General features: G+C 42.3%; 1 protein-coding gene across 1 annotated transcript in view; it reads left to right on the top strand.

Annotated features, from left to right (window-relative positions):
• The window catches only part of KALRN (kalirin RhoGEF kinase), a 464,489-nt gene that overhangs the window by 423,125 nt on the left and 26,423 nt on the right, over positions 1-14,941 (top strand). The window contains exons 40-48 of the mRNA XM_026054352.1: positions 1,897-1,963; positions 3,314-3,417; positions 5,020-5,089; positions 5,659-5,745; positions 6,526-6,618; positions 7,543-7,593; positions 7,925-8,002; positions 8,923-9,108; positions 12,250-12,421. Of these exons, the coding sequence (XP_025910137.1) occupies positions 1,897-1,963; positions 3,314-3,417; positions 5,020-5,089; positions 5,659-5,745; positions 6,526-6,618; positions 7,543-7,593; positions 7,925-8,002; positions 8,923-9,108; positions 12,250-12,421 (908 nt within the window). The remainder of the gene's footprint in view (positions 1-1,896; positions 1,964-3,313; positions 3,418-5,019; positions 5,090-5,658; positions 5,746-6,525; positions 6,619-7,542; positions 7,594-7,924; positions 8,003-8,922; positions 9,109-12,249; positions 12,422-14,941) is intronic.

Consider the following 14,941-nt stretch of genomic DNA (forward strand, 5'->3'; position numbering starts at 1 on the left):
CCYGAGCAATACTGGAATACTCTTATCCACTAAGGTTTTTCACCCTGAATTTGCCCTGATTTGTCCAAGTTACCTTGATGCAAATGTATTCAGAGAGGAGAAGGCTCTTTCCATGATGCTGTTTGTTTTAAATACAACTAGATAATCAGTCCTTCTGATGAMTAGTGCAGGCACTTTTCAAAGCTTCCTCCTGCCTGCCCTTGCTCTGTTGTGAGTAGAGGTGAGTAGACCTAAACATTTGGCAGCTTCTTGGAAAGCCGGGCCTGGGGAGAGCTCTTAGGGTCCCGTATTAAATAGGGGAGGGAGAAGAAGGATCTTTCTGCTGTCCAGAAAGAGGGTGGCTGGGGGAGCGCTCATGCCATGCTTACGCTTTTTAACCAGTGGAACTGCAGGTTCTGGCTCCTGAAAAAAGGCCTAAATGTATCATTTTAATTTGTTTCTCTGCAGCACTTCACCTGACAGRTACCCCAACTGCTGCCCTGATTTTGATTTTGCCGCTTGCATGTCCTGCAGAGTTAAGCCAGTAACTAACTAAACCAAGGGGGCAGGCAGACAGGACGGGGTCTCCCGCCCTCCCAACAGCCCCGTGTTTTTGCGGGAAGCGCCGCGGCCGCTGGGAGCTGCGGCCGAGCAGCCAGCGGGCCGRGGCCGTCCCGCGCGCCTGGCCGGGCCGCGCTCCCGTGGGGTGGCGGAGCAGCCTCCTGCCCGCCGTGTTTACTACGCAGGCGCGGGGCTTGGCAGGGTGCCGCTCGGAGCACGAGCGTCTGGCACCGCCGCCGCCGGCCCTGCCTGCTGCCAAGGGACCACGTTTCTCTCGTGCATGAACACGGAGCCCTTGGACCTCGCTGCCTCAGGACGTGGCTCCGGTGCCCTGTGGGTACGTTTGGAGCACGGAGCAGCCTGGTCTGGGCCCTGCACCGTGCAGTGACCGTGCACCATCGCCCCTGAGGGCCGCCCAGTTTCCTGCTCACCTGCTGGGACAAGTTCTTACCCAGGCTTTTATCTGAGCACTTTTTGCCCTCAGGCCCCCGGGTTGGAGCGGGTGGGTTTGGCGGTGGCCGTGGGCAGAGCGCTGCGAGGCGCGAGCAGCCCCGTCCCTGTGACGGCCTCGGCGAGCTCACGCGCAGACGGAGTTTAGTTTTCCCCTGCCAAATCCATCTGCTGGCGTAAGGCAGAGGAAATCTGTCTGCCACAAGCTGTAACTTTTTGCAGTTGTCCTCAGAAGAACATTATGTGATTAGCCAGATGGACTTGCAAAGGAGGAGGGGCGTTTTTGTAGGTYGCTGCTGTTTGTCTGCGTGGAGTGACGCTCCCACCCAGGATTAGCAGCTGTGGAACAAGCAGAAAGCGTTTGCATCTCACCCGCAGATCACCYAGTCTGAAAGATTATGGCCCTGGGTAAAAAGAGGAGGGGAGGGTGGCTTTTCTGGTGCCTTGCACTTCCAAACTAAAACTGAACTGCTGGATCAGGCAAAGCCAGGGCGTCTGGGGTAAGAAATACACTCTGAGAGGGGAAACCAAAAAGAAACCTCTTATTTGCTGCATAATGAGTCAGGAAAATGTCTCTATAGCTGCCAGTGGGGTTGCATGTGTGGAGAGGAGGACAAGGAAGGGCTGCAAGAGTGATGGGGTTGCTGCCCTAGTCCCATCTGGCCACAGAGCCTGGAGAAAGAAGGGAAGAGAGGCCGGTKAAGAGAATCAGAGGAGTCTGAGCTAGCGATATGTTTTAGTCATTTTCATTCCACTGGGCTGGAAGTCAGCAAAGGATGAGTACTGTTACGTGACCTGGAACAGYAGCGGGTTTTTCAGTGATAGTTGATGGCTAGTGATGTGGCAAGAGGAGCAAATAGGAGTATCAGTATGCTCAGAATCTCCGTGTATTCTGTTTTATCCTAGGTTTGTCTTGAATGAGCTGGTACAGACTGAAAAAGACTACGTCAAAGATTTGGGAACTGTTGTGGAGGTAAGCTGAAACAAACCCTGCTAAGGGAGCAGTTTTCCCACCAAAAACAACATGCAGAAAAGTGACAACACAAAAAAAGAAACTGCAACATGAGAAAGAAGCTGCTTTATTTTGCACACTGCTTCCATGGTCTCCTTATGTTGACAACAACAAAAAGAAATGTCTTCCTTTGGAAAGTGTTTCTGTTTCTCTCTAACTAATGTTGTGTTTTAGATTGCAAGTCAAGTGTGCAAAGATTTTTCTTGGCTACCCTGCTTGTAACAAACTTTCTGCTGTAGTGCAGACATGAGAGCTGGAAAATAATTTATGTTCCTTAGGCATTTTTCTTTCTCTTCTTTTTTTTCTCTTTTATTTCTTTTTTTTTTTTTTGCTTGCTGTCATGCACTCCTGCTCCAAACCAATACTGAGTAACGGTAGCATGCAGTTATATTTGAATTTGCACCCAAACTGAAGTCTTGTGTTGAAACCCGTGCTGAGCTATATGTATGGCCCCTGGTTTAATGCTTTCAATAAGAATGCTTGAGACAAATAAGAGAGATTATGGGATTTTTTTTTTTTTTTGTCCACTTTTTTCAAAAAGAGCCATAGTTTGGGAAGCTTCAACTTGTGAAGACCTGCATGATCCCTAGAGATCACCAGTTAGAGGCATCACACACACAAGGTTCCAGTTTGTTTCTCATCAAGGCCTCAGAACTGGGGGTGCGAGAATGAAGCGGGCTTTCAGGAAGGCTTACGGCATTCTCTAGTCCAGGGAGAATTATCTGCCCGTTTGATAGTGATTTTCAAGAGCTTCCAAACTTGAAAACCTTGGTCTTATCTGCTGTTTACCTCATGCTCCACTGAGTAAGCTGACAGGGCTGCAGTGCTCCAGAAACTCATAAAGAAGCTCTCTGGCGATGTGAGAAAACCTATTTTTTTGACTCTTTAAAGACCAAGACTTTTTGACTCTTTAAAGACCAAGACCAATTTGACTCTTTAAAGACTATGTCTTGGTGCTTCTTGTTGAATGGAATAGCTTTACCTGTACAGAGTCTGGCTTTTTCGACTTACCAGAGAAGCCAGAGCTTGATAAACTACTTTTGTTTAACTTTTATCTTCTAATTGTACTTGTCACTTCAATGACATCTAATAAAGGTTTGTGTAACTATTATAGATACTCAGAATAAATCTTTTACTATGTTCTTTTAAGCAAACCAGGTAATTTAAATATCTAGATGAGTTTCTGATTTTAAATTCTAAGCATTTTCAAAGCAGAAAATCCTGACATGAAACTCCTACCTTTTCAAAAAAATTTATTATTCTGTCCCTTCAAGYGGTCATTTTACTAATCACTAATCATTTATCCTGTAGGGCTTCATGAAGAGGATAGAAGAAAAAGGAGTTTCTGAAGATATGAAAGGGAAAGACAAGATAGTATTTGGCAATATACACCAGATCTATGACTGGCATAAAGAGTAAGTTTTTGATTTTTGTCCCTTTTTTAAGAGTCATTCTGAGCATACACACATAAGGGATTGGTGTATACAGACATTTAAGTCATTTTGAATTGAACATCAGCAGGTCATTAAGGCTGAACTTCAAAAGAACTTTAAGTAGAACAATCTGTCTTGGTTTTTAAGTGCTACTTAATAGCCTCAAAAATTATGGCTACCTTGAATCCTGAGAAGATTGTAAGTAAGTCTTATGCTTATAGCTACAGTGTTATTGTACATTACATCCTGCTTTAAGGCTCTATTTACCCCATGAAAAATCGCATGGCTGCTTGATGCGAAGAATCATTCCTACATAAACTCCTTGTTACCAAGAGGTTTTGGTGGACTAACTTTGTGTTTCCTACCTTCACCTGGAAGTATCTGTGGTGCTGTCTGTAACACAGCTTTGTGTCACCTCAAACTCTATGATAGAAGAGCTGCAACAGAAATATGGTTGTATAGCCAAGAATCTGATGTGTGTCAGCATTGAGCTGCCAGTGGCTCTTCCATTTCTTTTCTGAGGAGCCACAAGATGCCCCACAGGACACATGTCAGTATGGTGCAATTGTGGCTCCAGAGTTACCTCTTGTAAGTGGACCCAACAGCTCCCAGCTGTTTGTGGAGCACCTTCCAGATGCCCAGCAAATCTGCTGAGACCATCATGAYTGTGTTGCTTGGATCACAACTGTAGGCTTAGTCCATCCCACCACTGAGCAGTAGCAATTCTGGACAGTCGTGGTTTCCCTCCCATGTGTGAACTACTTCTRTGTCACACTCTCCTCCTTGGCCCACTGCAGTTTTTCACATATGTCCTGAGGTTTTCTGTGATATTAATGTCTTGGCACGGAGCTGATAAGTTAAGGCTGACGACACCAGTAGTGTTTGGTTAATAATTGTTAAGATAGAAATACCTTCAAGATATTTCTCACACCGAGGCTCTGGCAGGCTTTGACCTCACTGGGGCTTTTGACTCTCTAGTTCAGAATTCTCTTCTTGTAACATCTCATTCAGTAAAAGTAGCTTTTGAAAAGCAGCTGGAAATAAGAGGCTTATTTCAAGCCCTGGGTCATTTTCACTGTAGCCATATGAACAGCACTGTCTTGCTTATGAATCATGTGGCCATCACTTCAACTCTGCCATTCAGAAATACTCTGCAATTCGGGCTGCCTGCAAAAAGATCTGGATTGCTTCTTTGAGTAGAAACTTTTGGCTCTTTCGTGATAATCAGTCTTTCAAATCTGCTCAAGCAATTGAAAACTCCTGGTAAAGTTTCAGCRGAGTTTTCACAAGTGTTTTGGTGTATGGTGAAGTTTTGCTTTAGTTTTCAGTGGGAGATTTCAGCTCTTGCAAGAAGACAATAATTTTGTAAAAATTGAAACCACGATGGCGTAATAGCAAAAAAGCTAGGAGCTCTCATCTTTTGTTTTAGAAAAGCTGCCATTAGGGGCTGAAGCCAAGCTTGCCATTTYATTTATTATTGAATTCCAACAGTAAAATTGCATCCATGTATTTTGGAGGGATGACTAGCTTGCAGCTGGAATGATCTAAAGAAGTTTTCTGAAATGTCAATATTCTTCCTTTTAGCTTTTTCCTGGCAGAACTGGAAAAATGTCTTCAAGAACCTGACCGTTTAGCACAGCTTTTTATTAAGCATGTAAGTTTTACCTTGTTACCAGTCTCTACTGTAAGTGCCTTTAGGCTGTGATGGCTCCTTCCTGGAAATACCTGCTTGTGTTAGCTTGCTACTTCTACRACTTAATTTAAACACAGAATAGCCTTGGAGTTAAGTATCTTCAATAAGGAGCTGGATTTCCCTAAAACATCACTGTCTTCATGCAAACTTCTTATTTTGGGGAAATTTTGCTGGTGGCCATGGATATCTGTGATAATATAGTGATTGCCAGCTGCTGTGACTGACATGGTCTTGTGATGTTAGCCAGAGTATAACCCTATAGCAAACTCCAGACTTTGCAGTGTGGGAAGGACATCTTTTGGTTAACTGGCTGTCCCTGTGGGATCCTCCTTTTATGAAAATAAGGTGGAAGACTGGAGGCTAGAACTGGTGATGAGTTTATTTTCCTCCTTCTGCATGCCACATCTCTGAGTAAACCGAAAATAAAGGAGATGAGGCAGAAAATCTTAGCATTTTTCTGCCAGGTTTTAATAGCAGAACAGAAGGGTAGCAAGTATCTCACCAGGCTGCTGTGCATCTCGCTTCCACAGGAGCGGCGGTTACACATGTATGTGGTGTATTGCCAGAACAAGCCACGCTCTGAATATATAGTAGCTGAGTATGAGGCATATTTTGAGGTAAGCAAATTTATATTATACATTATTTCTACTTAGAGCTGTGAGTCCTAATCGAGTAGCTTGTGCTCTGACCTAACCTATGCTGTTGGTCTAAAACAAACTCTAGAAGGTTTTGATGCTGTGCATGCTGCTGAAGACTAACATATGGGGGGGAAAAAAGGTTCTTCCATTTCTCTCAAATTCTCATGTTGTTAATTTCTAATTGGATGTAATTAGTACTGAGTATCCCTACCCTTTAAAGTGCCACAACTGCATTGATTTGTATCCAAAATAAAAGAGTCTCTTTAATTTTTAGTCTCTAAACAGGGGCAAGAGGGAAAAGTTGGTGGAGCCGGGTGGCGCCTCTCATAAATTCCCCCATCTTAAGAAATCTTTGGGACTAAGCACATTTAGATATAACTGTGAAAGAAATAGTTTAACRAGGAAAAGATGTTTCATTTCACCCAAGGGGACGAGGCAGGCTATGCAGGATTTGTTTGTGAGAAAATCCCCGCTGTAGTGGGAAGAGCAGCCTCCAGATCTTGCAGCCCTGCTCRGTTAGCTCAAAGTGGGAAAGAATCCTGTGCTTCAGAACGTCTTCCAGCTCGGTCATGACTTTTATCCAGTCTTTGCCTAAATAGGATATGCCAGATTTTTAAATCCTCTAAAATTCCTTCTTGCAGAGAAGATTAAGAACAGACTAACTTTCTGTAGGAATAAGCATCTGCTGAGATACTGTATCATGTTTTCTGTCTTACTCTGAAGTTATTTAAGACTGCTTTTAATCTTCCATGTTTTTAGGAGGTTCAACAGGAAATAAACCAACGGCTAACCATCAGTGACTTTCTGATCAAACCTATTCAAAGAATAACCAAGTATCAACTTCTTCTCAAGGTGAGTGGAAAGGTGCAGTTTGGACTAAACTATGGTCTGCATCTTGCATTACATACTGCTTTTGTGAATCAGTCTTGGTTTTAATTAAAGAGTGACTTCGTCAAATTGAGAGGAAAGAGGAGTCATTTTATACATTGGTCTGCAATGAAAGATGTCCAGAGAGCAGAAGGGCCATATCTGTGCAAGTATAATTATCGATAGGATATCTTTATGAAAAGGTAAACCTCAAATAGATCTTTTTCTCCTCTGAAATTGCAGAGCAAGCTTTTGCTCAATTTTTAAAAAGTGCAGTAAAGACACATAGAATGTTAATAAAGCCATTCTTTAGTGCTGAATGGAGACATATGCTTCTAATAAACAGTATAGCCTCAATTTCTGAATATCTTTCATGTTTTCCAAACTAGCATGAGAAACTTATATCCAGATAATTTTAGTGTCTAAAAATTTGGAGAGTCCATGGTAGTTTTTCTTCCAAGTATTCTGCCTGCTCTGCCTTCTGCTAACTCTATTCACAATGGCAAATGCTCCTCATTTCTGAAATTTCAGCCATGGGGGCTCAAGCCAGTACCTAAAATCAGGCATGTCTGAAACATAACCTCTAGAGACAAAGAGACAGTGGCATGTGGCCTGACGTGCCAAAGGAAAAGAAAAATCCCTTCCTGTGTGTGTGGTCTTGTGGCTTGAGGGACCACCTCAGCATTCCCAAGGGCTAAGCCCAGCTTTGTCTTTCTCTGTGCTCTTTTCAGCAACCTTCTACCTCCCTTTTCTGCATTTATAAAATGCTTATGAGATTAAGCAACCTCTGAAGATGAATTTATTAATATTATCAAGTTCTTCCCCATAAAAACCTGCTAAAAATGTCTTTTCTTTTTAAAATTGGCATCTTGTGTTTTGTATTTCTGTAAACTTTCATCTTTTCTATAGGATTTCCTGAGGTACAGTGAAAAAGCTGGTCTGGAGTGCTCCGATATAGAGGTATGTTTTCACGTCCTGGACAGTACTGCTACATAATTCAATGGAATTTTATGTGGAAAAATTAGATCCCCAGTGTTCCTTTGGCARTAATTTAAGATCCTGCTCACAGGATAAATTTCCTATTTCTCTTCAGCTTAAGACAGAAGTAAAAGAACTGAGGTCCAGTCAACAGTCTTCTTTCAGATGTAACTATAAATCTTCGGTGCATGAGGACCACACCGTGAATAACTTCTAGCAGTGATCAAGCTGTTGAAATTTATCATTTGATACCTTGTTTTTAGAGCCACTGTGAATTTTTCTCTAACATTCCAACACTCTTCTTGCTTAACAGAAAGCAGTTGAATTAATGTGCCTTGTACCAAAACGCTGCAATGACATGATGAACCTGGGCCGTCTCCAAGGCTTTGAGGTATGTGGTATGTGTTTGTGTCCTGCTTCCGATAACATCTGCAGGCTCAGAAAGGTGTTTTGTCTTTCGATGATCATTTCTATAATCTGCCCTACTCCAGGCAGTTTATTTAGTGCTTTGTTCTTCTCCAGTGGTGACCTGCATGTTTTGGTGTGGTATTTAAGGTGGGGGGAGAATATACCAGTCATTGTGAAGTTGCAACAATCCACCTATTGTTTCTTCAAGATGTGAGGCCAGTAAAAGCTTCTGCAAGCTTCAATTAGATGACTTATGTCTCCTGCCAGAGCAAAAYAAATCTTGAACCCCAAACTGCTCTGCCCGTTAGAAAGATGACCTGGCATCAGTGAGTGAAGAGCTCGCTCCGAGTTTGGTCACCTCCAGGAGGGCACTTCTGAGCAACCATGCTGGTTATAACTTGTGGTTTGCAACCAAGCCAGGGTAGACTGTAGCAGTCCTGGTAGTTCCAAAGGGAATTCAGGTGTGTCTTATCACCCTTAGCATCACAGTGTTGCTGCAAGCAAGTAGATCCTGKTTTGTGTCCTCAGAGTTGTGCCGTTGACCACTGTTGTGGAGAGGTAGAGAGGMCTCATGACTGGAGAGGGTTTAAGGCACTAGAGAAACACGAACCACATTCATGGGAACAGTATTTGAACCTAAGTGTAAAAACAGTCTGCATGAGACCTGTTGCTTACCGTTTTGCGAGCACATCTAGTGGCTATAAGAATAAAGAAAACCTGTGCTACTTTTTTCAAACTGTACTCTTAAGTTAAAAGATTTCTGCTTTGTTAAATTAGAGAGAATATGTTGCATGTGAACTCCGTGCAGTCTGGAAAACTTGAAATGGGTGAAACTTAGCAGAATGTCTCATGGGGCCATGCTGGGTCAGGTGTTACAATGCTGATGTTTTGTCTGCTTCTCAGGGCAAGCTGACAGCTCAAGGAAAGCTGCTGCAGCAAGATACCTTCTAYGTAACGGAGCAGGATTCTGGAGTTCAGTCTCGGCCAAAGGAGCGTAGGGTTTTTCTCTTTGAGCAAATAGTTATCTTCAGCGAACTGCTGAGGAAAGGCTCTTTAACACCAGGATACATGTTTAAGAAAAACATAAAGGTAAGAAATAGAATGAGAGACGGTTCTTGTTTGATGGTCAGATAAGGCAAGCATATCCATTTGCTAGCCATGAGATTGGTCAGTCTTATTAGAGGTGGGCAATCATCTGCCAAGAGCATTTGCAGTTACATTTCAGTGGATTGGAAGCCTTTTAAGACCAGTATCTCTAAATAAACCACTGTGTATCTAAATTTGCTGGGTGATCTTTTCAGGAAGCACAGCCAGGACAGGTCCTCTCTCGCTTGTAGCTCTGAATGAGATAGATACTGCTTAGAAGCTTGCAAAATTCAGAGTACACTGGCTGCTTTTGAATCTGAAAGTTGGGGGATGGTATAACACCCAAAAAGCTTATTTTACGCCCGTTGTAAGTGACTACTAAGCCTGTACCTTACATTACTGGATATATTCTCTGTAGTGGGGGGAAGATGCCTAGTACCAATGTGAATGTTGCAAGAAGACCGAACTATTTCCAAAAGTATACATAGTAGTAGATGTTTAGATAAGAGGAATTATAAAATAAGATAAACAATAAATGAAGAAAGTTTTAAGCATTAATTCTRTTTTAAAATAGTCTTTCCAGGGAGGGGGATTGGGGCTGGAAGTAGCTTGGTTTAAYAAACGGAAAATCAACTCCTGAAGTGGTGTTGAAGGTGACTGAATGCTAAACCTTTTGGTAGAAGAACCTTTGCTGCAGCTGCAGAAAGGACAAAATTGTGGTTTACTTGAATGTCTTGATCTTTCAGATCTGCAAAACCAGTCATACTTCCCCCCTACACATCCCAAAGATACAGGTTAGAAGGAGGACTGAGCGGATGCATTGTGTTKGCTCTGTATTTTAAGTGATACAGTAGTACAAAGTAGAAAACAGTATCAAGTGATACAATCCAACTGTACCATATAGAAGAGAAAAAAAGTTACAGTAAGTTATATGTTAACTGAAGTGAAGCTATCTTGACCAGCAGAAACCCCAGCATTTACTGCAGATCTTGCAAGTCAGTATGTTTAACCAAATAAAAAACTGTAAGGGAAAAACCTAAAGTCTACAGAGCAAAAATAACCTCAGTTTAGATGAGTAGCTTTAACTTTTTCTTATTGCTAATTTAAATAATGATTAAATTAGGAGATTAAAATAGCTTGAATCATTTCTACTTCAGTTTATTGTATATATAACAGTGAGTCTTTTGTCTGTAGGAAACAATTCCTGAATTGTATGTTGTAGACAAAGAGAGAAAAATAAATCTCTTCTAATCTCAGTAAAATTAGCTTGCCTCGAGGGTACGAGTTGCTTTTCTTAGTTAAGCAGCGTATGAAAGCACTGCCTTTCTTACTGCCTGAGTTACTTTAACATTGTTGGGGGTGACAATTTTGCAATCCCTCTTCTCATGTATTGGGCAAGCTGCTTGTTCTCCTTTGAGAGCCTGTGCCGGGTGTGGGACTGTGTGTGGGTCCACGTGCATGTCCCCACCTGGTGTTCAGCATCTGAACTCTTCCTCCCACCCCGGCCTTTGAGCTTCCCACTTGCTTTGCAGTTTGGTCGAGCCCTCCCACAGAGATGAAATCTGCCTCACGGTGGAGCTGGATTTTTCCCCTGTGTGACCTCTTCCCTGCTGTCCTCTCAGCCACTGTGGGAATCGTCACCTTGCCCAAAGCCTCCTCCTCAGCTGGATGATTCCCTAGTGAGAGACAGGTTTGCAGAGATGTCACGCAAACAGGCTGCCCTGTCTCCTGGCCTTTCCTATCSCAGCCTAAAACTATTGCAAGATTGCATCTGGTCTGAATACAAGAAGAGGTTGAGGCAACTTTACTTGTCAGCTGTAGGAGCAAATTTCATTGACCTAGTTTGAGTCATGACAAGATGCAGCTGGGCAAGCTGAGAGCACCGTTGCAGCAGTGATCAGGACCTATCTAGCCATCTTGTGGCAGCTCTTTGACATCATCTGCAGCCATGGTTGTCCACCTCTCTGGGAGACACTCCCTGAGATCGGAGGGATGTTTCACTGCTCATCATATCCTCCCACGTCACTGAAGGACCTGCCCAGCACCTTTGGTCCCATTTGTTTCTTCTGTGCAAAAAGACATAGCTGAGGACTAAGGCCTCTTTATTAGTGGCAGAAGTTCATGTGAGTGAAGTTCAAATGCAGCCACTCTCGTCTATCAAGGAGACAAGGTTCACAACTGTTTTTCTCTGAGGACTGACAGAAGCTTTATCAGAATGTCCTACATTAACAAAGAACTCTTTGTAAGGAGATAATATGCAGAAATAGCATATTTTTTCTTGAAGGCATCTCAGCTGGACACCTGTTAGGCTTTCAAAACCCCTCAATCTTTGGAGCTGTCTGCCTCTGTCATGAAGAACCTCTCCCTGTCCACCCTCCCACCATCTCCCTTTTAGTTTTACCTGCATTCTGCTAACTCTTCCTGAGGTCTCAGGGGTGGGGATTTCACTTGCTAGCCTGTAAGACAGCTCCTCCTTGTCAGGCATGCTAAACTGCCTGCTTAAAGCAGAAAAGTGAAAGATGATGGAATTGGAAAGTTTACATGGCAGATGTTTGCTCAGCTCATCTCTCTTGCTGTCATAATTGTGAATAACTCAAGAGAAGCCAGTAATGAGCACTCTTAAAGAGAAGCCCCACAAGGACAAGGATAACTGTCCTACACAGGACAGTAGATGAAGTCTCTGTACAGGAGATTTCCAGGAAGAGTATCGTCACCACAGGGAAGTGAAGTGGTTGTACATAGATGACAGTATCATCTGCTGGAAATAAAAAATCTTTTAGAGCATCAGTGAGGAATTGTCCTTTTTTTTCTTTTTTTTTTCATGTATCCATGTGTCCATTCCATTTTAAAAGTGTTCTAATAACTGGGAATTTCTTTCCCATGGTGGCTTATGTTACCTTAAAATAGAAGTTGTAATTCAACACAAGGCATATGGCTGTCTRGTACATCTGTCACAGCTTTGTTAAGCATCATATTTAGGCTTAAAATTTATCAGCCTAAATCTAGATGAGGCAAGTTCTTCTGACTGCAAGCTGACAGTCTGGTAGGAAATTCAATTAATTGTTTTCAGGAACTTTGCACAGCAATTTTATTTTGGGTCTTGAGTAATGCTGAGTAACACATGCTTAATTTGATTTATTGCAGATGAATTACTTAATCATTGAAGAAAATGTGGACAATGATCCCTGCAAGTTTGCTCTAATGAACCGGGAAACATCAGAGAGATTCATTTTACAGGCTGCTAATCCAGAAATTCAGCAAGCTTGGGTACAGGACATCAACCAGGTCCTGGACACCCAAAGAGATTTCCTAAATGGTATGTACAGTCATTGCACTGAGCCCCAAACGGTGACACCGATAAGTGCTTAGAGTCTTTGCAACTTTGGTCCCTTTCTGTGGAAAAAAAAAAAAAATCATGCAGCAACCTCTTTTTCCTCAGGAAAATCCCTAAGAGAAAGCTCRACCTTGATGTCCCTGCCATTAAGCACCAGGCCGAGTGGTATCCACAAAATCCATGTGAAAGAGTATTTCTAAGTTACATTTAGGCTTTAAAAAAAGGCCAGCTCCCTGCCACTGTGCAAAGGAGCCTGCATGCTGGGTCTGGAAAGSAAAACAGGAGGGGAGAGAGGCCAGGAAGGCTGTGCTGGAGCTGGTGGAGCCCTGTCTTCTATCAGAGACCATGGGATGCTCTGGCCTGGCTCTGTTGGCRGTGTCTTGTGGCCTGTTTTTTGCAGCTCTCTACTTAAATGCAGGTTGCTGGGTGCTTGGCCTTGTATATCAGCCAGATTCATGTTCAGGTCTCCAGTCCCTTGCTTCAGCRGCGTCTTGTGGCAGTCTTTTTGTGCAAGGTCCTTTAAAAACACTGGGATTTGCAAGCAGTACCACCTGGTGCTTTCTTTAAATTTAAATCCTGTTAATTTAATCCCTTTGCAGGACTGCATTGAAGCCAAGTTACCATTGTGTTTAGACAGTATCTGCCACTTGGTCAGAACAAGCCTTTTCCCCAGAAACACCTTATTTAAGGTCACCCTGCGCCATGGCTGAGGACATGAGGTGGGATGAAGGCTGCCCAGTCATCTATCTCTTTTCAGATCCAGACTCCTCTGGGCAGCTGCTGCTTTTGGCAGAAAACGAGAGAGGGGACAAGGAAATGTCCGGGATGATTTTCCCAGTAAACCTAGGAGTTGTGAATGAATAGGTTCCTTTGCAAATTTTTAACTTTGGTGTAGGAATAACATTAAATCTGTGCTTATTTAAAAGAAGAACATTCGTTACAAGTTTGATTTTTGAAAAGGCAGGTAGCTCATATTCACTTAATAATTTTAGCCTGTTCTAACTTACTGAGTGAAGGAAAAAGGAGGAAAGAGGACTAAAGGAAAAAAAGAAAAACTTCAAATAGGGTTTTTTTCTTTTTGACTTGTTTGGAAGTAGGTTATTTCTTTGGAAGCTTCCAAAATTGTTCTGTGCTATTCATTTCAAAATAGCTTCTTTTTAAAAAACTTTGAGCTTACATTAGAAAGACTTCTTTTTATAAAAACCTAATACATCATCTATATTGAAATGGATTTGCACAACATGGTAGCTTTTGTACTTGGGTGTTTGTATTTTTGTTTTGTGGGTTTTTTGGCTGCAAAATCTGAAGAGAGTCTTTCACACTTCACATGATTCACAACAATTGTCTTTTCTTCTATGTAGGGCTTTCTGTAGCTGTTTCAAAATCTTAATTTAACTTAGCTATACTTTTAAAAAGCTACATGGGGAAGTATYACAGGCGAAAAAGATTGTTTGGGACCGTTCAAAAACTGTGGCTGAGTTGAAAAGGGGAATTTTTCTCCAGAAAGGGTCCAAATTCGATACTTGATTTTCATGTCTTGAGGTGAAAGGTGCTCCTAAAGCTCATAAAAGGGTTCTCGAAAGAGATGAGCAGTGTGAGTCCTCCATCAAAGAGCAGTCCAGTCAGGGTATCACAGCTCACCTGATCTGTGTCAGTACAGACAGCTTTGAATGCTGCCTCATCCCAACAAAAATAAATTCCAATAATTATTAGCTACAGAAGATTTTTTAAACTTAGTGAGAGTTGCACAGACACTATGCAGTGGTTTTGTGTCCCTTCCACATAATTAGTTTATTTTTAATATATTTGTTCCTTTCTTCCCAGTACTTACTGCCCTGTGAGTCCCTTTCCCTCCTGATGCCTCTTCACAGCCTCTATTTAGCCTGTCCTTTTGTGAGGCCAGCGTGGAATTTGATGGGTTAGGAACATAATCTCCAGTATCTCTAAAGCTAGAAGTAAAAATAGATTTATATTAAAACATAGGCTTAAGGATTTACTTTAAACCTATAAATAAGATCCAAGAAAATGATATTATATCGAGTAGAGCCTGTCCAGCCCAGAACAATTTAAGTGGCTTTTAGGATGTAATCTCGTTGAGGCTGACTAATCTTCAAGTATGTTCTTTAGCTTTGCATTTCATTAAAGCGGATGTTTTCTGTCTTTAAAATCATATTAAATCCACACTGAGCCAATGCTGTGTAAACTTAATAACAAAGTATCCCCCGTGAGTTCTTGCCCAAGCTGTCTCTGCTCTGATTTTTGTCCTCAACGTGGAAGCCCTGAAGAGTAGGACTCTGTGTACAAAACACAGCGATTGCATATATGGCTCCTAAGGGTTTGACTTGCTGCAAAAAAGCAAAAACTGTTGYTCTTAGGAAAGATCTGTGCTCCAAGTGACAGGCTGGAGTAGCTGTTCTCTCTTTTGCCTCTAAGAAGCTCTCTGTAAAGGCAATATGTCCATCATGGATATATTTCATACAGTGTTTGTAACTTTTTTCTTAT

This window comes from Nothoprocta perdicaria, unplaced genomic scaffold (assembly GCF_003342845.1).
Source record: "Nothoprocta perdicaria isolate Ctin4 unplaced genomic scaffold, notPer1 scaffold_0, whole genome shotgun sequence".
Lineage (NCBI taxonomy): Eukaryota > Metazoa > Chordata > Aves > Tinamiformes > Tinamidae > Nothoprocta > Nothoprocta perdicaria.